Source organism: Mus caroli, unplaced genomic scaffold (genome assembly GCF_978045245.1).
Source record: "Mus caroli unplaced genomic scaffold, Mus_caroli_1 scaffold_14, whole genome shotgun sequence".
NCBI lineage: Eukaryota > Metazoa > Chordata > Mammalia > Rodentia > Muridae > Mus > Mus caroli.
Genome location: NW_028227269.1, coordinates 108,997,439 through 109,018,129, shown reverse-complemented (window position 1 = coordinate 109,018,129; position 20,691 = coordinate 108,997,439). Strand labels below are relative to the sequence as shown.

Below are 20,691 nucleotides of genomic sequence, written 5' to 3'. Positions count from 1 at the left end.
GCTGATATTGATTGATTCATTCATTCATTCATTTTTGTTCTGCAGATAGAATGTGAGGTTAGGGTTAGCCATGTAGGCTGACTCTTTTTTATTTTTTTTTAAATATTTATTTATTTATATGAGTACACTGCAGCTGTCTTCAGACACACACCAAAAGAGGGAATCAGATCCCATTACAGATGGGTGTGAGAAACCATGTGGTTGCTGGGATTTGAACTCAGGACCTCTGGAAGAGCAGTCAGTGCTCTTACCCGCTGAGCCATTTCTCCAGTTCTGAAGGCTGACTCTTTAGGCTTGTTTTCTTTTAACCATTTCTTGTTTGTTTGTAGAAATATAAAGGTACCCTGGAGTTGGAGCAACGGCTCAGAGCATTGCTGCTCTTGCCAAGGATTGGGGTTCATTTCCCTGCATCCACGTGGTGACTCACACACATCTGAACTCCAGCTTCAGAAGAACTTGGCATCCTCTTCTGGCTTTTACAGGCACCGGCACACACATGACACATGCATACACACAGGCAAATACTCATTCACATAAAATAAAATAAATGTTAAAATAAGAATGAGGTCATAACAAGTCAGTTACTGGGATAATCTCTGTGCTCTGCAAGGCCATGCCGGTGGGGGCCCAGTTGGCCCTTACAATGTCCTCTGGGGTGAGAGTCTCTGACTCCATCGGGCAGATGAGAAGATGTGTGCAGGTTCTGTTCTTGCCTGTGGCTGTGCTGTACCTGGATGTAATGAGCCACCGGTTGAGGACACACAGCACTGCTGTCATCACACTGGGAGAGCAGAGATGATGTCATAGCTATTCCCCTTACGACTGAAGAGTGCTTCTCCAACTGGTCTAAGCAGAAGAGATAATTTACCACTTTGTTGAATGGAAAAGGCTGGATGATCAGGCTTGGCTGGATCCAGAAGTCCTACAAAGACAAAAGACTGAGAGGTCATGGGGCCTGACTCACACTAAGGGAGGAGTATAGGCTAAACAGCAAAAAAATCCATCTCCTTGGCACTTAGCTGACACCTGATAACTATGCAACAGAAGCGAAATGTGAAATTCAGGCTCGAGTGTTTTTTGACGATTTATTTTTAACTATGTGGCTGTGTGGATGTGTTCACATGTGAGTGTGAGCACATGTGTGTGGTCATGTGTACATGTGAGTGTGTGGGTGTGAACACATATGAGTGCAGGTGTCTGCAGAAGACAGCAGACGGTGTTACATCCCCTGAAATGAGAGTTCTCAGCATGGGTCATGCAAAAGCATCAAGTGATCTTAACTGATGGGCCATCTCCCTACTCTTGGACTCAATTCTTTTAGGAAACATTAACGCATCACCAAGGTGAACATCTCATATGTAACTTGGCATCAGAGCCAACATTTACCTGGGATAGGATGCCTACCTACAAAAGGAATGGTGACATGTGAGAGACTCTGGGATCAGTCCCCAGCACTATAAAGAAATGTCGGCCTTTCTGGCTCCTCCCCTTTAGCTTGACCAATGATGACTTCGAGACTTCCCACTTGGCCTGTCCACAGTCTCCACCTGGCTTTGACAGGCTGGCCAAATGCTGCTCAATTTTAGCCTGGCCGCCAGGCAAAACAAGAGGCTGCCCATTTATGGACTCCTGGCACAGCTGCATATCTTTACTGGCTAGTGTGTGAACTGCCTATTCATACCAGAGCACTGTCCTGGGATGGTTCTCCCAGCTGGGCCATGGCAGCTTTTTGTACAGCTTTGCTACGTGTCTCAGACAATTCTTTTCTAGTAAGTTACCTTCCTTGTGTTGAGCCTTGAGAGACCAGTGGGATAGACCGGGAGGAGGATGGGCGAGCCGGAGCCCCTCTGATCAGAGGAAGGCCAGAGTTCATCCTTAAAGACCAGGTAAGTTTTGGTTCAGCCAGGTGACAGTAAGATAGGACCTGGGTGGGGTGGGGCCCACGACAGGAGGACCTACACATACCGACTCAGGCTCCTGGCCACTTTCAACCCTGGCTCTGCTCATCCTGACATTGGGAATACCTTCTTCTTGATCTCTGAGACTCTCCCTGACTCATAGTACAGCTGTGTGACCAGCCTTCAGACGTGCAGTCAGTTGCCTAGGCCAAGTCCCTAGCTGATGTGTGGCTGGCCATGTAGAACCCAGAGAGTCCAGCAGCAGCTCTTCCATGGGGCTGCCATGGCCTGATCCTCTGTGCTTTCCTAGGCTGTCCCCCTGCCCTAGTGTCAGGCTCCAGGTAGTGCCTGGGTCAGGGAACACTTCCAGGTGGTCGGTGAATGGACTCTTCCAGCCCCATCCCTCCTCACTGAGAAGATGACCACGAAAGCTAAAACCACGGTTGCATGGTAGCTCAGTGGTAAAAAGCTTTCCTAGATGTTGGAGGCCCTGGGCTTAGTCCTCAGCACTATATACACAGGCATGTCTGCCGTCATGCCAGCACTGGGGAAGTGAAGGCAGCAGGATGACCTATAAGTTCCAGGTCATCCTACTCAATACACAGTAAGAGGCTGGCCTAGTATATGTAAGTCCACGTCTCATAGTAAAGAGAGTGGCCCGTAGCACTCCCCTCCCCAGAGGGTTTATGTGCACTCAGCTCTTGCTAGGGAAGGGAGAGCAGCCACTGTTTCCCATGGTCCTGGAAACAACACAGTAAAACTCAGTGGAACAGGGACATACACACACACACACACACACACACACACACACTCACACACACAGTGTGGGGGCTGGAGAGAGGACTTGGCCATTAAGAGCACTTCCTGGGGGCTGGTGAGATGGCTCAGTGGGTAAGAGCACCCGACTGCTCTTCCGAAGGTCCAGAGTTCAAATCCCAGCAACCACATGGTGGCTCACAACCATCCGTAACGAGATCTGGCTCCCTCTTCTGGAGTGTCTGAAGACAGCTGCAGTGTACTTATATATAATAAAAAAAAAAAAAAAAAAAAAAGAGCACTTCCTGCCTGTGTGCTGTTCCATAGGACTCAGGTTTGATTCCCAGCAAACACCCACCTATAAGTAAAAATCAAAGGAAAAACAATTAAGTAGAAGGGGGAGAGGTGGGAAGGGGGATGGCTGGGACTAGAAGGGACCAAGGAAGGGCTTGGGGCAAATGTGACTGATATGTATCATGTGCATCGACGACAATGTCACAGTGCACCTACTATGATGTGCAAAGTGTATCAGAGTGGATGCACACACCATCACCTGTACCTGTGCCCTCCCGGACATCCATGCCCTATCACACCCTTCTCTCCAAGCAAGCAGCACTTCTGCTAGTCTTCCCAAGGCGTCATTCTGAAAGGTTTCCACACCAGGACCAGCCATATTCACCTTCCAGGGACTGGAGCTTTACAGCCGCCCTTCCAGGCTGCCTGGGGACGGCTGTGAAGGGGGTTTCTCAGAAGGGAGGACAGGGCATGATTGGGATAGCTTGAGTGCCCGGCCACCCGCACTCGGGCACATTCACACACCTTCTCTCACCCTCCCTCTGTGCCCTCTGTCTCTTTCACTTCCTCGACTCCTTCAGAAACATCTCCAGTCCTCTACTTGGCTGGTGCCTGAACCCTGTTCAAATAAAGTGCTTACTTCACCCAACCTTGGCGAAGGATGCTGTGACCTGTGTGGCAATGTTCCTGTTTCGGCCACCTGGCGCCACTAGTTCCCACTGACCACACTTCCTCCTTAGGCCACCTTAACGTGTGTCCAGACCTCCTGCACCTGTTTTGGCTTCTGAGAGCCTTTCCCCTTTGCTAGAAGCACTAGGACCTGCCCTTGGACTCCCTCACTTCTCGCTGATGCCCTCTTCCTGTGGGTATGTGTGCATGTGCATGCCACAGCATGAGTGGAGGTCAGAGGATATCCCAAGGGAGTCAGTTCTCTTCCTTCACCATGTCCTGGGGTCCCGGGGATTGAACTCCAGTCATCAGGCTGGGCAGCAAGCGTGTTTACTGACTGAGCCATCCATCTTCCTGGTCCTGGAGCCGGAAGTACCCATAATCCCAGCTGTCCATCAGCCAGACCTCTCCATCTTCCTGTTGCTATGGACACAGCTCTTCCAGCTCCTGTACTGGCTCCGCTCCAGCTTCCAGGTGCTCAACCTGAGAGTCTGGGAACCGTGGGTCTCTCTCCTCACACACTGCAGAAGATCTATGCAGTATGTGACCCCTCAGCTGTCATCCGCAGCAGCTGCAGTAGCTGTGCCTGCTCAGCCCTCTGCAGTTTATCCTTGGCAGCCACAGGGAGCAGAGAGGGTGGGCCACATGGCTCCTCTGTTGAGAGCCCTCCCCGCTTAGTTTCTGAGGCCTGAGGCCTGCTTGCCTGCAGCAGCCCTCAGTTTCTAGTCCTTTCTCCACCCCCCACCTCTGCCCTCACTGAGCAATCCACTGCCTGGGTACCCACAGACACTTTGACCCTGGCAGTGAGCAAGATTTCCATGAGAGATGAAAGTGTGCCTTGGGTCAGGTCTCAGGAAACACACGGCGACATCAAAGGTCAACTCTGCCCAGTTAGCAAGATTTTCCACTTCACCCCCTCACCCCTCCAACCTTGGGGTCTCCTCAGCCTCTCTGGGAATCATGGTGTCCTCCTGTCTGTCTGCCACTTACCACATCCAATTTGACCTTCTAAAGAGGAAGTTGCCCCTTCATGAGTGTCTACATGGTAACCTGGATACCCTTGAAGGACAGCAAAGACATGCCCGAGGCAGCTTGGGGTGCGGTTATGGCTGGTCTTGGGACAATCATGGGCCTGGCTGCGGTGCCCCCAGTGTGGTCAGGGATGTTCACAGCACTGGAATCCTTCATGCCAGGGCATGGGGCACAGCTTATCTAGCAAGCCTGACACCCAAGTAGCAGGCAGGCCTTGAGGATGGGTACTGTCAGGCATCTCTGCCTGCTCAGTGCAGCCACAGAGCAATGAGGCCAGGAACCTTGAAGGAACAGAGGTATAGAGATAGCTCTGGGCTGGGAGGGGGGGGAGGCAGAGTCACGGTGGACTTTCTCCAGAGAAAGCATTAACCCATTGCCGAGGCCAGGCGACTCCTGATCTTCCCGCCTCTCAACACAGTCTCACTGGGGACTTGGTTTCCAACATGCAAACCTCAAGGGACATGTTCAAGCCACGACCGTGACCTTGGGGACAGGGTAAGCTGCTGAGGGTAGGACTGTTTGGTGCCATGATAAAGAAAGCCACCTGCCACCAAAAAGCCATGAGACAGGGAACAGGGTCTAGAACAGCTGGAGCTTTCAAATCTATCAGCCTACCATCTTGTCTCTCTCCTCCCCAGGGGCTCAGGATGGCCTTGAACTCATAGCAATCCAGCTACCTCAGCTGGTTGAATACTGATCACGTTACACCACAATAGCTTACCTGCTGTTTCTCTCAGGGAGCCGGTAGTATTATTTGTGTGTGTGTGTGTGTGTGTGTGTGCGCGTGCGTGCGTGTGCGTGTGTGTGTGTGTGTGTGTGTGTATGCCTGACTATCTCACAAGCAAAATAACTTCCTCCCCTCCATCTGCATTTCATGACTGCAGCACACATCCAAGCTCCTGCCTCAGCAGGTATGGCCCAGGGACTTGCTGTGGCCCACTGACCTCTGAGCCTCTCCCACTGCTCCATAGCACAGGTTCCCCCGAACATTTTCAGCAACTCGTCTGGACTTTTTGGCTAAGGGCCTGCGCAGACACTGCTTCTGAGCAGGCGAGAAATGGGATCAGGTTGCTTGAGGCCTCTGGGAACCCCAGCCAGGAGAGGACGTCAGAGACTTCGCTTCAGAGACTCCAAGTGCCCTCCTGGCCTTGGAACCTTTGCCCTTTTGCCTTCATGACACAATGGCTGTAAAAAGAGCTACGTCTCACCTAAGCTGTGCAGAAGTAGAATTGGGCAAGGAGCCACACAACGAGCTGCTGGAAGCCCTCTCTCCACATCTCCTCCCTAGGGAGTGTGGTGCCAGGGAAGTGTTAGTGATCCCCAAAAACCACACACAGGAGATCTGATGCAGCTCACAGCAGGGTCTTTACTCGAGCTAGCTCGGGCCCCCCAATGCACCACCGTCACACAGGATGGTTTTGGTGGTAGTGGAGTTCTGAATGTCTATCAGGGCAAGGCCTTAGAGTTAGCAGCAAGCCGGCAATACGTGTGCAAGCATCTAACTGGAAAGTTACTGTGGCCTTTAACACAATTGGCTGGTGCTGGGAGTCATGTCATAAACTTAACTTCTGCTCCCCTCTGCATTGGTGGTCGTTAGGCAGAGGGCAGGCTTGTAACCTGGAAACTCTGGTCTTGTTGGGAATTAGCCCAGAGACTGGAGCTAGGCTCGGGTTCTGTTGGGGGGCAACTTGGAAACTAATGCTAGATACCAGCCTGTTAGTCTACCTTAGGTCGGGTTCTCTGAGTTTAAAAGCTCTCAGAAGGAGGAAGAGAAGGAGGAGGAGGAGGAGGAGCTGGGGGCTCCCGAAGGCCATTCACTTTGGCACACTTTCTACCATTAGTAGACATCCAGAAGACAATAGCTTGAAGAAACCAGAGACTTGTTGAAAGCCGAGGCCTGGTAAAGGTAGCGCTAGCTGACTTAGTGGTTTTTGTTTTTTTTTTTAAGATTTATTTATTTTATGTATATGAGTACACTATAGCTGTCTTCAGACACACCAGAAGAGAGTGTCGGATCCCATTACCATGTGGTTGCTGGGAATTGAACTCAGGACATCTAGAAGAGCAGTCAGTGCTCTTAACCACTAAGCCACCTCTCCAGCCCTAGCCTAGTGTTCTTTAACCCTCTTCCTCCTGAACGTGACTTGCCATGGATCTCCTAGGAGCTGGTTTAGTTTACAAGGTAACACTGCCTTGGCATGGTGTAGGGGTGCTGGGGTCACAGTTGGCAGACTGGTATAAACATGTTTTATAGGCTAGGTTACAAACATGCCTGCATGCCCTGGGCTGTCTGTCTCCTCTCTGGACTTGAAAGCTTTGTTTATCTCTTGGGACTGCTTAGCTGGCCTAGGGTCCTGTGACAGCTATTCCTGGTTGTCACCTTGACTACATCTGGAGTGAATTACAATCTGGAAGCAAAGGGCACACTTGTGATGATTCAGATCCTGAGGCCAGAAGGACACAGACTTCTGACCTGGCTCTTGACATGGAGATCTTGAGGCATAGTGGCCATGAAAAGCTTAGACCCAGGCAAGGTAGTACACGCCTTTAATCCCAGGAGACTGAGGCAGGCAGATCTCTGAATTCAAGGTCAGCCTGGCACAAAGCAAGTTCCAGATCTAGGCGTGGTGGCACAACCTTCTGCTGGAGGCCTACAAAGGACGTTGGAAGGAGGAAGGCTCACTCTTCCTCGCCTGCCCACACTTACTTGCCAGCACACCTGTTGGAACCTACTTCTTCAGGATTCCAGCTTATATAGAAGACCAGCTGTAGCTTTCATTTTTTTTCAAACCTTATTTTTAAGGATGGCTGTTAGCTCACCACCCACCAGAGGTAGTGGAAAAGAAAGGATATGGGGGAAGTGGACCTGTTTAGAAAGGTTCTTTGGAGCAAGGAACCGCTGTTTCCATCTGTGTTGTCTGGAAATCAGTTCAGCTCACAGGTTAGCAGTGGCAGTTTGATCCACTTGCAAACACTTGAGGACACACCAGCAATTTAGTTCGGAAGAATCGGGATGGCAAACATGAATCAGTAGCAGCGGCATTACCTAGCAGACACAGCCAGGCCTCAGCCTCTGCTCAAGTCAGCAGGAGGGAGCAGGAGGAATTCTGGAAGAAGTTAGTTCTCTGCTCTGTCTGTCTGTCTAGCAGGGAAGCGAAGATCAGCAAAGACTCGAGACCCATAAGTGTTGCACAGCTAGCTCTATAGGCAAGCCAAGCTCGGCCTCCATCACTGTCCTTTTTATACTCTCTCCAGACAGCACATGTTCACCATGGGCAAAATATCACTCTGCAAATCAGCCCCAGTCTGTGGAAGCAGCAAGAAACTGCAGCACATCACAAGGTTGTGTGTGTGTGTGTTTCTCTCTATGGAGTCCTGACAAATGCACTACGCAATCTAAGGCAGAATTCCATGCATTTCGTTAGCTAAGAATCCTCATCGTATTTCCTTTCTTTCTTTTAATCACAGGTCCTTTCATGTTCCTGATTTAGCAGAATATCCTCTCTCCTGTGTCTGCTTCAGTGAAACGTTCCTTCACCAGTCTGCCTTAGTCTTTCATCTGTGCCCATTTCAGGAAAACACTCCTTCACGTGTTTGCCCCAGCAAAACACCATCTGACACAATGACTTTCCAAAGACCGCTTAAGTTTCCCCTTCACCTAGCTGAAACCACTAGCCTAGTGAGGTTGAACAACTCGTAGATTCTTGGACTTCCCATTCATGGCTGCCCAATATTAGGTTAGTTGGACTACAGACTAAGTCATTATGATAAATTCCCTTAATATAGAGAGACATTGCATAAGTTCTGTGATTCTAGAGAACCCTGATTAATGAAGGTAAAGAATAACAGGAAGTCTCCATGTGTGCATATGTGTGTGTGTGTATTGTGTGTATGTATGCCTGCTTAAGTCTGCTTAAAGGAGCCAGGTGAGAGAGACTCCAGCCTAAAGTCCCTTAGCCCCTGCTGGCACAGAGGAGCCAAGAGGGTTGAAGGCTGTGTACACATTTGCTCTGAGGTAGGGGAGGGGAGGGTGATTTGAAGGTGCTAGCCATCTGCTGGACAGAGGTAGGAGGAAGGGCCTGGATGGAGGCTGCAGGAACCCTTGGCCCTAACTGAGCCTCTAAGGGCATTGTGGAAAAGAAGCTGGCCACGCCTGTGAATGGAGTTTGGAACTATTTCATCAGGGGGATCCTTGCCTCCAGTAAGGTGGGGTGAGAGTCCCAAGGCCCAGGCGTGGCAGCTTTCATCCGTGCATTTGGAATGGACTTGGCACTCCCGTACCCCTGATGAAGTCAGGGGCTCCCTCAGGCTCTAGGGTCAGCTAAGGGAAGGCTAGAATGCGCTCCCAGTTCCGCCTGAGTGAAAAACAGCCGCAAAGTGTACCTTTCTTTGGACAACCTACTCTGTGTGTGTGTGTGTGTGTGTGTGTGTGTGTGTGTTGAGATAGGGTTTCTCTGTAGTCCTGGCTGTCTTGGAACTCACTTTCTAGACCAGGTTCAGAGATCAGTTCAGAGATCCACCTGCCTCCACCTCCTGAGTTCAGAGATTAAAGGCATGTGCCAACTCATACTGGACTTAAATAACTATCTACCTCATAGCAGGCATCATAATTCTGCCCCTCCCCCCTTTTCTCCTGTGTTAGTGGTGAAGTCAAAGTGAAAGAAGGCGTTTAGCCCAGAAGACGACACAATAGGCACTATAAACAGCTCTTATCCACGCATGCATCCATGCCTCTCTTATGAGATTGGAGCGGAGGCTAGCCATGCCAGGGCGTTGGCAGGGCAGAGCAAGGTGCAATCGTTTAAGGGCTCAGTCCTATTCTAGGCCTTCCCACACGCAGATGGGGTAACAGCTGGATGTTTCTCCAAGGTCAGTGAGGGTCAGAGCAAGGGAGGCCCAGAGCAGGACTCTTGCTGTAGCCGCAAGCCAGGGAACCTATTCTTGTGTGCAGACCTAGGACGGCACAGACCCAGCTCCAGGAGCCTGTCGGGACTCGCCCCGCCTCCATCACGTCCCGCCCTCCAAGCTCCGCCCCGTGCCCAGCATCTCTCACCCCCACCCCCACCCCCCATCCCGGGGCCCTCAAGTTTCTCCGAAGTTTTCCGCGGGTCCCTCTGAGAGTCCCGCCCCCTGGCCCGTGACGCAACAATGGTGCAGCGCGACGACCAATGGATAGCGGCGGGGGCCGGCGGCGTTAGCCAATGGCGGCGGCGGCCCGTCCCGCGGTCCTGCCCGGCCCCGGCCGCACTGCGCCGCCCGCCGCCCGCCCCTCGGCGGCACCGGCACCGGCATCGGGAGACGGTGTCGCGGCGGCTCAGAGTGCGGCGGGCTCGTGCGGCGGGCGCTGCCTCCGCTCCCGGCGTCGTGGGATCTCTGTCTGCTCGCCCGTGCATGGACGGCGCGCGCTCCGGCTCGCCGCAGGGACAGGGTCGCGCGGCTTGGTGAGTCGCCTGCCCCGAGCGCCCCGGTGCGCAGGTGCAGCCCCTGATCCTGGCCACCGGCCCGCAGACACTCGGGCGCGCCCCGGGAGGGGTCAGGGAGGATCTGGCCGGCGGCCCAAGCTCCAGTCACAGAGCCGCGGCCGTGACTCTGCCCAGTGACGTGGGGCGGCCGAACTTTACGTAACCCGCCCGGCACCCCACGCGTGCCCACACAGTGCACCTGGGGCGCAGGGGGCCCAGGTTCGGGGAGGAGCTGCAGTCATGCCAATCCCCCCAGAGGGACGTCTGCTGCAGCCCACTCTATAGTGCTCACCTCTGTAACCCAGATAATGGTCATGACACTGTGGACGAGGCCCTCTGGCTGTCCCAGGTCCCTTTAACCTAGAGCTTACCCTTGCTGGAGGCAGTAGGGCTCTTGGGCAGGGAGGCCAAGGGTGAATGGCCAGGGCTCAGGTTTGAGGCTTGGGACCCAAGGTGGAGGTAGGGTTTTTAAACTGGGGTCTGCAGTGTATGGAACGGGCTTCAAACAGAACGCAGGAGACCTAGGCTCTTGTCCTGGCTCAGCCTGACTTGGTGACTGACCTTGGACTAGCTTGTCCCCCGTTGAAAAGTGAGATGGCAGTATCGGCCTCCTGTGGATGGACCTGGAGTGGACTGCAGGCGGTGTACGCTCCAATCCTCCACTGACTTCACCTTTTCCCTCCTCCCAGGAGCTCATTCCTAGTGGGCAGCAAAATTGTGGATAAAAGAGCCAGAGGCACTTCCCAACTCTGGCTGCGGGCGGGCGCACTGCCAGCCCTGGGCCACCACTTTCTTGATGAGGTTTGGTGTGTTAGAGTGAATACCTGCATCTACAGAACCCAGGGCTGCCTGCAGGAACCAGGTAGGTCTAAGTGAATAATCTCCCCGACCCTCCTGGAAAGAAGTTTGAGTACTCTCTTGGGGTCAGGGTAGAAGTAGAGTTGGGACTGGATTTGGGGGTGTGAGGATGATTTGGGCTCAACTTGTGCTGTGAGCCTGAGTCTTCTGCGATGTCCCATGGGTTCCTCTTTATTTGCAGTTGGAAGGACCTGGCTCAGGTGTGAAAGGAGCTCTTTTTGAAGGTTCCAGGGCTGCAGAGGGTTGGCACACGGAAGGCTCCAGCAGATCCAGCCTTCTCTAGCACAGGCAAGAGAGGAAGTGCAGGTGCAGAAATTCAAGAATGGTTCTGGGCCCAGGAGAGAATAGAGCTGGGGGCAGTGACTGGCAGAGCCGATTCACTTGACCCTACTTCGTCTCACAGGTTGGTCTGGGTGGTGTGACCCATGCTTTGAGACTCCCAGAGGCCAGCATGCCGTGGGACACCAGGCCTGGACGCAGCGCCAACGGAGGGCCCGAGGGTCCCGGCGCAGCTCGCTTGCGGGTGCAGAAGCAGTGCCGGAAGTCATCCTTTGCCTTCTACCTGGCAGTGCGAGATCAGCTGCCAGTGTGGCTACTCGAGGACATACGTGCCAGCGAAGCCTTCCACTGTGACGAGCGGGGGCGTGCTGCGGCCTATTCGCCATCAGAGGCTCTGCTCTACGCGCTCGTGCACGACCACCAAGCCTATGCTCACTACCTGCTAGCTACCTTCCCACGGTGTGCACTCGCCCCACCTAGCGCAGGCTTCCGCTGCTGCACCGCGCCCGGGCCGCACGTGGCGCTGGCGGTGCGCTACAACCGCGTGGGCATCCTGCGGCGCATCCTGCGAACCGTGCAGGACTTCCCAGTGGAAGAGCGAGTGCGCCTCCTGGACCGGCGTGGCTGCAGCCGCGTGGAGGGCGGTGGCACGTCGCTGCACGTGGCCTGTGAGCTCGCACGCCCTGAGTGCCTCTTTCTGCTGCTTGGCCACGGAGCTTCTCCAGGCCTTCGAGACGGCAGTGGCTTTACACCATTGGAGCTGCTGCTGCGCCAGCTGAACCAGGACGCCAGCTCAGTCCCCACTGATGCTGAGGCTGCTTCTGCCACGGTCAATGCTGCCACCGCCAACACCACTTCGTCTGGGGAGGTGTGTCAGCGTCGCCTGCTGCTGCTTGACCTGCTAGCACTGTACACCCCGGGGGGCGTCGTAGGTCCAGCTCGATGTGAACTGCTAGGAGACCAGCTACGCTGGCAGCGGTTGTTGGGTGAGGACAAGTTCCAGTGGCTGGCAGGGCTGGCGCCACCCTCCCTCTTTGTTCGTGCCATGCAGGTGTTGGTCACCACTATCTCACCTGGCCGCTTCCCGGAGGCCTTAGATGAGCTGCCTCTGCCATCGTTTTTGCAGCCCTTGGACCTCACGGGCAAGGGCTAGACTCAGGGGACCCTGACACAGTATATGGGGACAGAAGTATTTTTTTGAGAACATTGTACTTGGCACTTTACATATATGGATCGCTGACTGTACAGAGGGATCTGCCTGGTCTGTCACATGTATTTGGGGTAGGGCTTCCAAGTTGCTCAAGTGTGCGAACTCGCTGCTCAGCCAAGGATAAGGGTGAGGACCTAGAGTCCCAGGGGAGGTGACAGCTGAGCCAAGCAGGAGAGGAACAGGAACAGAGGGTGGGGACTCTAATGACCAAGCAAGAGGACAGAATGTGCTGAGGCCAAGGGGACAAGCTTGTGTGGTTTTGAGTGGCCCCCTCCTGTGCTGTCAGCCTCATAAATGGCCCATGGGTTGGACTGATGTGTGTCCAGCAGAGCTGAGCAGGCAGCTCTAGCATGTGTTGAATGGGAATCAGGCTGTGTGTCTGTGTTCTCATCTCACACTGAATCATTGCTTCTCCACCCCAGCCTGGAGTTGGCCCTTTTGCCCTCAGTCAGGACTCGGCAGGTGCTAGCCCTGGGTTTCCCCACCTGCTTCCCCACAGGCTTTGGGTCCCCTGCATCATGTCTCATGAGAACCAGGCATGCCTTCCAAGGATAAAGGGACCCTGGCTGCAAAGCTGGGTTCACACCCAGGGAACTTTGAGACTGGGGGAGGGCCCGTCCCTATCCTGGGATTTTGCTGGGCTGTGAAATTCAACCTTTGTGGCATAGACTTGAAGGCCATGATGTGCTGCCAGGAGCAGAGGCTAGCAGTCTGCTAAAGTGGCCAGCCTGGTTGGGGGCACCTGTTGCTCTGCTCCTGAGTGCAGCATGCCTGGGGGTGGGAATGTCCAGGGTGCTGGGCCACAGGAGGGGAAGCCCAGAGAACAGGAACAGACTTTGCCACCTGTCCTGGACCCGTGTTATTGTCAAGGGATTTTAGGCCATTTCCCAGGCCTGAAAAAGAAAGGGTACTTGCTGGTACGGATCCTTCGTCTTGACTGGAGGCTCTGCTTCCCTTCTGCTGAGTAATTTCTCTGAGTCCTGGCAGTTGTGGGTGATGGGTGTTAGTGTCTTCCTCTGCCTCAAGTTTGGCCCATTCATGATCAGTCCCCCTGGACTTCTGGGAGGTCCCAAGTCCAGATGCCCATTGGTGGTGGCATTCCTTATTCACAGGACATGACAATGGCTTGCTATAGCTCCTGGGGAGCCTCAAAAGCTGGGTTCCTGTTGGGAATCTCCCCTTCACATCTCCCTAGATCAGTGCCCTTTAGGGTCTGCTGGTGCAGAGCTGGTGCTTCTCTGGCTGCTGCTCTCCCAACAACTTCCCCAGTGCTGCTTGGTCTGGAGGAACAGTTTGCTATGTCGGCCTTGTGGTCATCAGGGAGACCTTGTGGGAGGAAATGGCACCATAGAGGAAGGACCCAGCCTGAGAAAGATACAGGGGAACATCAAGCCCAAGAGGGGCGGATTGACTCATGGTGACAATCACATAAGTGTTGTGATAGTTCACCATGGAAGAGGATTGCTTCACTGCTGAGTGGTCCCCAGGCCCCTGTGCAAAGGCAGAAGGCTCTCCAAGGGCACAAATTTGGGTGGGGCCTTAAGGGTAGAGAATAATCCTTGCCAAGTGGATTCTCAATCAATCCTTCAGAGGAAGGCCTGCTTTCTGCCATAGCTGTTTATTGTCATGGGATGCCTGGTACGGCCTGCGCTTCAGGAAGCAAGAAGGCCTGGAAAGGTGGTACAGGCTGATAAACAAGGCCTCACTTATCGTTGGGATGGCTGTTTCTGAGAGGAAGGTGGGTGGCCTCAGTGTGTGGCTTATCTGTCCTTTCGGCCCTCCAGCCCCAGGAAGGGCTGTGGTGCCACCTGTCATACCATCCTGGCCATAAGCTTGCAGAAGTGACTAGAGCTTGCCAAGTCCTGTGCCGCATTGGCATCCACTATCAGCTAGTGGTAGGTGACCTTGGTGTCTCCAAAACATACTAGCAAGCGGTGTTCTCTTGGTTAATTCTTCACTTGCCCCCATCAAATGTATGTGTCCCCAGGAGATCTGTCCTGTACTCCAGAATTCTGGACCCTGAGGCCTATTAGGGAAGACAGTGAACTGAGCCACTGAGGCTCATTACTGAGGGCCTCACCTGTCTTGGAAGGTCAGTCTGCACTGATGGTATAGCCTGCTGCTGCTCCTTCTCTTGTGTCTGTTCTCCACATGGACTCCATCTGCCTCAGCCTCTGCTTCATTTCTTCACTAGCCTCAGTGTGGACAGCAGCCCTGTACATTACCTCATATCCCATCCAAACAGGGTGGCTCCCTTGGAGGTGGGAACACAGATTCTCCAAGGCTGGTTTCCAGTAACTGTGGTACTTGGCTGTGATCCCAACACACAAAGGATCAAGAGATCACGGTCAGGAGCTGGAGAGATGCCTCAGGGCTTAAGAGCACTGGGCTGCTCTTCAAGACCTACGTTCAACTCCCAGCACCCTCAGCATAGCTTACGACAGTTTATAACTCCAATTTCAGGGGATCTGATGCCCTCTTCTGATCATGTTGGCCACCAGGCATGCACATGGTACACAGACTCGGAACACTCAGTAACATGAAACCTTAGTAAAAAAGTTAATGCTAGAGCTCAGAATATAGTCCACAGGTTTGACTGCCTAGCAGCTAAAAAGCCATGGGTTTGATCAAAGCACCAAATTAATAAACCTGGGTGTGGTGGTGTACATCTACAATCCCAGCACTCATGAGGTGGTGGCAATGGCTTCCTTGGCTATGTAGTCAGTTTTAAGTCGGCTTGGGCTATGTGAGACTATCTCAAACATTTTTATCAAGGTTAGCCTAGGCTACTCCTGTCCCTGTCTCAAAAGAGCAAACATACTGGTGTCCCCCCACACCCTCTTTGATGACTGGCTCTGACTATAAAAACCTGAGATGATAAAACACAAAGGCAGAAATCTGTAGCTTGATGAGTTATGACTAATGTCTATATGGGTGTGACTGTTGTCCCAGCCTCGGGAAAAGTGTAAATCGCTGCCGCTGCTATCTAGACATTTAGTTTTTTTCTCTTATGAAGCACAGGGCTGTCAAATGGCTCAGTGGGTAAAGGTGCTTGCCATGTAAGCGTGAGATCCCAAGTTCAATCCCTGGAACCCCTGTAAAGGGGCAGGAAAAGAAGTTGTTCTTACCTCCACACCTGTGCTATGGGATGTACACACACACACACACACACACACACACACACACACACAAGCAAAACAGGTTATGTGGAGAGGCCCAGATCTCCTGGGGAGGTTCTGGCTACCCTGCTCACGAGTGGGCTGCTGGCTCACTGCATGTTCATGTCATCTTGGTGTATTCTTACAGATTTTTCTTTCTCTTCTGGCAGTGCTGGGAGATGGAGCTACACTATTTAAGATCAGTATTTAAGATCACCATGGTAGGGGCTGGAGAAATGGTTCAGTGGTTAAGAGCACTAGCTCCTCTTCCAGAGGACCCAGGTTCAATTCCCAGCACCCACATGGCAGCTCACAACTGTTTAACTCCAGTTCTAAAGGACTTGGCACTGTCAGACACACACATGCAGGCAAAACACCACTGCACACAAAATAAGAAAGATCACCAATGTGTAAGCACTTCCAATTTTAACAAGTTTTTTTTTTTTAATGCTTTTGGTGTTGATTTTGTGATGTTTGACTCAAATACTGTTAATACTGCAAAATTAAGAGAATTGAGTTTCTACATATAAATTTTATTTAGTTTTGAAATAAATAATACATTTACATGGCTCAACATTCAAAGGGTTAAAAAAGACACAGGCTTGGAAACATTCGCTGGCCAGCTGTCTGTCCCAAGTGAGACCTGGTCTCTCTGCCCCTCCTAAAGAGTGACGTACACACTGGCAGGCACCCCACCATGCAGCGCTGTCTGTAAACCGTACTGTACTGACAGGCCAGAAGGGTTTCACACCGCCCTAAGATCGCCTGTGGGACCCCACAGTATGCTCTGCTGACATCCATCCTGTGGCATTACAGGCACGTGTTCAAGCTCATAAAGACAGCGGCACCCTCCCTGTTTGGTTTCATTTGCTGCCATTCTGGGGATTGAGACGGGGACTGCATGCTAGGTCAGTCCTGGATCACTGCTAGACACACAGCTCAGTTAATGGCATTTTTAGTGTTGGGGTTTTGGACTGAGGGCCATCAGAGGCATTCACGGAGAGCTGTGCCTTTGGGGTTTCCCACTGGAGGATGTTTCTGTGAGTCACCGCTTCGCCTCCTTTGTCCATCTTTGTGTTGCGTTTTCCTACTGGTTTGGACAAGTTCAACATGGATGCAAATGTGGCAATCATGACTTTTTCTCAGTTTGTTTACTCTTAAATTGGGGGGGGGTGTTGTGGGTTTTTTTTTTGTTTGTTTGTTTTGTTTTGTTTTTTCAAGACAGGGTTTCTCTGTGTAGCCCTGGCTGTCCTGGAACTCACTCAGTAGACCAGGCTGGCCTTGAACTCAGAAATTTGCCTGCCTCTGCCTCCCAAGTGCTGGGACTAAAGGCGTGCGCCATCACGCCAGGCTATAAATTCAGGGTTGTTTTTTTTTTTTTTGGAGACAGGATCTTTGTGGTCCAGGCTGGTCTGGAACTTGTGATAATCCTGGCTCAGCTTCCAGAGTGCTGGGATTGCAGGTATACTTAGAGTCCACATAGGTGGGGATTTTAATCTGTCTTCCATCACTAAGCCACATCCCAGCCCCACACAGGATTTCTAACTTACAGGTTCTACATTTTGAATAAGTAAAAACTCCATATGGGTTTTCTGTGGCTGTCCCATTGTCTGAGTATAAAGCAAAGGCAGGCTTTCTGTGCTAAATGGAAGCAGTGGGTACAACCGCCGTTGGCTCCCTCCCCCTGCAATGCCTATGGAATGCTGAGATACTGACTAACAGGGGGCTGCCTGGGGTGAAGGCCCTGCCATGGTCTGGGCCATACCTGGCATGCTGGTCCTTGCTGGGGCTGGGTCCTGGTGCACGTTCACTGTGTAACTGTAAATGAGGTACCCAACCTGAGGCTCACAGACTAACCACATTCTCCTTTCCAGGCTCTAGAAAAGGGACTGAGAGACCTGAGCAGTAACGTGGGATGTCTGTGGGTACATGCCGTTGTGCTGTTAACAATTCCCCTGTCTCTCCAAGACCCCAATGGAGATTCTGAAAGAACTATACTCATAGACTTGTTTGTATGGAATCTGACATCTTTAGCAGGACATGGTGGTGTACACCGATAACCCCAGAACTTTAAGAGGTGGAGGCAGGAAGATCAGCAAAGGCTATCCTTGGCTAGCTACATGGTGAACTAGAGGCCAACCTGGGCTACAAAAGACTGACTCAAAACAACAAAAGACTAATGTCTTGAGACTGCCCTTCACTCTGTCTACTTTGGGGCATTCTCTCTAGGACTGCCAGAGGGTGTGTGTTGCTGTGGTGTGTGTTGTGTGTCTGCTCACTGTACCGTCTGTGCCAGCTGCTTCAAACCACCCAGGCAGTAGGGCTCTGCTGTAGTGTGGCTGGGCCACTGGGCTTCCTGCAGGCCTCCTAGCTCACTCAGCAGACAACAGTTGGAGAGAGTAAGATTTTGCATGATCACAGCACAACTAAAATTTAAAACCAAAATGACAATCACCCAAAGCACTGAGGCTAAAACTAGTCAAAGTGTCCACTGAACTTGGGTTTAATTGCACTGTCGTCCCGTGGGCTTAGGGGAGTGCTGCCATTGTGAGGAGCCAGGCAAGGCACACCATTCACAGAAGAGGATCAGCCCACTCGGGGCTGCCTCTGCCGTCACTGCTGGGACCTGGAAGCCTCTGCATCGTCACTGCTGGGGTCCTGACACAATGCTCAGTAGAAAACAGACATCAAGTTACTGCCTGGACCAGGCAGACTGAAAAAGCAGCCAGCCTGGAGCAGTGACAGGGACCTGGTGGGTGGGGTGGGTAGCCTGCCCTTGAAGCTCAGATGCTCTGTACTCCACCAGCTGCTGGGGAGTCAGTGCTATACCCGCTGCAGACACTGCCTACTCTTGGGTTGAGGACATGATACGGGATGGCCACCCCTGCAAAGCTATAGCCGAGACAAGGTGGGCTTAGGATAAACCTCATGAAGGAACAGAGACCTTCACTGTCTTCAGAAGATACATTTACCTTCTAAATTTGTGAGATTTGATTTGAAGTGAGGTATCTTATTCAGGTTTGTAACATAACAAACAGAAAGGCAATTACTAGATCCATCTTTTGAGGAAGAGCCTGGCTTTAGGATGCCTACCAGCATACTAGTCAAATGTCGTTCCAAAGATGTCTCTAGATTGGCTCAGCACCCCTGTGCTGGACTACATGGACCATGTGGGCACCAGTGCTCTGTCTGCACCCATTGGCTCTTGTGTTGGCTGAGGTGGGCAGGGGGTGGGCAGCTACCCTGAGTGTGGGCAACATGATGAGGCTAGGGTGTGTGCATGTAACCTGGCACAGCCCCACACCCCATCCTGCATGGGTACTTTCCCACCTGGAATGTCCTGTGTGGGATGTGCACTGTGGCCTGTATCTCTAGGAGAGAAGTGTAGGACCCCTGTGATAAAGACAACACCGTCACCAAATATATCCAGTAGCTGCAAGTTCTGATCTGCAGGACATTTGGTCTGGGGTTCTGGTATGGACATGTGCCCAACTCTTCCTGGCTCTGGTGGTGTCCCTCTTGGCTCACACCAGGCCCCGTAGCTGCACAGGGAACTAGTGCATGCAACTGACCAGCAGCCACTGTCCCCACTTGCAGGTGACCGTGGCACGATGTCAAAGGTGCTGCTCCTACAGCAACCGTTCCGAGAGCATGGCTAAGGCTGTGAGTTCTGTAATGAGACCAAAACAAATACAGATGAAAGCAAGTGTGGGGTGTCTGGCCTGGTGGACGAGGCATGTCCGTCCATATGTGAGCCACCGGGAGATGGCGGCCTCCATCACAGAACTTTCTCCTCCACTGGCCGCCTAGGCTCCTTCAGATGACTTCCCACTCCTCCTCCAGATCCTCAGGGTGGGAGCTGGCCGCCTGGCTGTTCTGGGGGTTGTGTGAATGGCTGAACGTCTTTGTCAGTCGCTGAAGGAGACAGCCAGAGGAGCCCACTGCCCACAGCTCATCTGATGAGGTCACTGCAAAGAAGACAGCCAGTCACTCTCATAGTGTGAGACAAGGGGCATGGGTGGTGATCAGCCCTGGGTCCCGTCTGGACTTGATAACATTATGGCTCAGAGATGAGGAGGAGCTGGCCGTTCATCTCTCCAATCTGTGCTGTGTTCACTAAAATTTTTTTTTTTTTTTGAGACAAGTCTTACACTATAGCCCAGATTGGCTTGGAACTCACTATGAAACCCAAATTAGCCTAGAAGTCACAGTCTACCTCCTTGGTCTTTCAAGTGCTGGGATTACAAGTGTGTACAGCTGTGCAGGCAGGTTGCTCCAAGCTGTGGAACAAAGCTCCTGCTCCTGCAGAACCCAGGTCTTGATCCCTCCCGTCCACAGGCAGGCCTTGTCCTTGGCTCCAGCTGCAGGCATGTGGAGCTGGGTCGGAGCAGACTCTTACACACACACACACACACACACACACACACACACACACACACACACACACACACACACACTGCTGCCCCACCACACACCTTCCCCCAGGAGACACCAAGTCTACCATGCCCAGCATCTACCTGTGAAACAGGACACACTTCCTGGAATTTTCTTCCAGTAGTCCCCAGCAGGATTCTTGTCTGTGATGCCATAGCGGCGGGCAAGGTCACCATTTGGACAGCGGGCCCACACGGTCCTGGTGCTCAGTGCCAACTGGCAGGCCTGCAATCCTGTGGGCAAAGTCGGTGTCAGCTCACCTCTGGAACATACATACAGAGCACCATTCCCAGTGCTGCTCTCTCCAGACAGTTGGCCACCAGGGCTTCTTATGGTGACACTCTATAGTGCTGGGCACCAAGGCAGAGAGTGCTTTGGAGGCTGGCGGAGCCACATATGAGTTGGAGCACTGAGAAAGCTGTATTCCCAGGTCAGCAGGCTGACCTGGGTTATCCCAGCAAGGAATGCCCTTCAGGTCTTTACCTGGCTCCAGCTTCCGAATATCTCAGAACGTCTATACGGCCACTGGGTGTGTGACAGCCTGTTTTACAGACAGTGGGGCTGTGAGACCTCAATTTAAATTGATTTCAGTTCTTGTCTTATGTGGCTGTGTGGGGACAATAGGATAGCTGTTGGATTGC

The 20,691-nt window shown here is 52.5% G+C and overlaps 2 protein-coding genes across 5 annotated transcripts in view; one reads left to right on the top strand and one right to left on the bottom strand.

Moving 5' to 3' along the window:
* Nucleotides 1–10,152: 10,152 nt before the first annotated feature.
* Ankrd9 (ankyrin repeat domain 9) lies at nt 10,153–12,493 on the top strand. 4 transcript variants are annotated; one of them, XM_085830688.1, is made up of 4 exons: nt 10,153–10,700; nt 10,801–10,973; nt 11,151–11,257; nt 11,373–12,493. In XM_085830688.1, exon 4 carries the CDS (start codon nt 11,421–11,423, stop codon nt 12,399–12,401), a length of 981 nt encoding a protein of 326 aa, XP_085686814.1. In that variant the 5' UTR covers nt 10,153–10,700; nt 10,801–10,973; nt 11,151–11,257; nt 11,373–11,420; the 3' UTR covers nt 12,402–12,493. The 4 variants fall into 4 exon arrangements, with proteins under 4 accessions (XP_085686814.1, XP_085686813.1, XP_029340756.1 ...); XM_085830687.1 differs by having other exon boundaries at nt 11,151–11,275; XM_029484896.2 differs by having other exon boundaries at nt 11,151–12,493.
* Nucleotides 12,494–16,978: 4,485 nt separating this feature from the next.
* The window catches only part of Tecpr2 (tectonin beta-propeller repeat containing 2), an 85,927-nt gene continuing 82,214 nt past the window's right edge, over nt 16,979–20,691 (bottom strand). Inside the window, exons 19-20 of the mRNA XM_021178973.3 lie at nt 20,134–20,283; nt 16,979–19,584 (exon numbers count right to left, since the gene is read on the bottom strand). Coding sequence (XP_021034632.1) covers nt 19,433–19,584; nt 20,134–20,283 — 302 coding nt within the window. The 3' untranslated portion in view covers nt 16,979–19,432. The remainder of the gene's footprint in view (nt 19,585–20,133; nt 20,284–20,691) is intronic.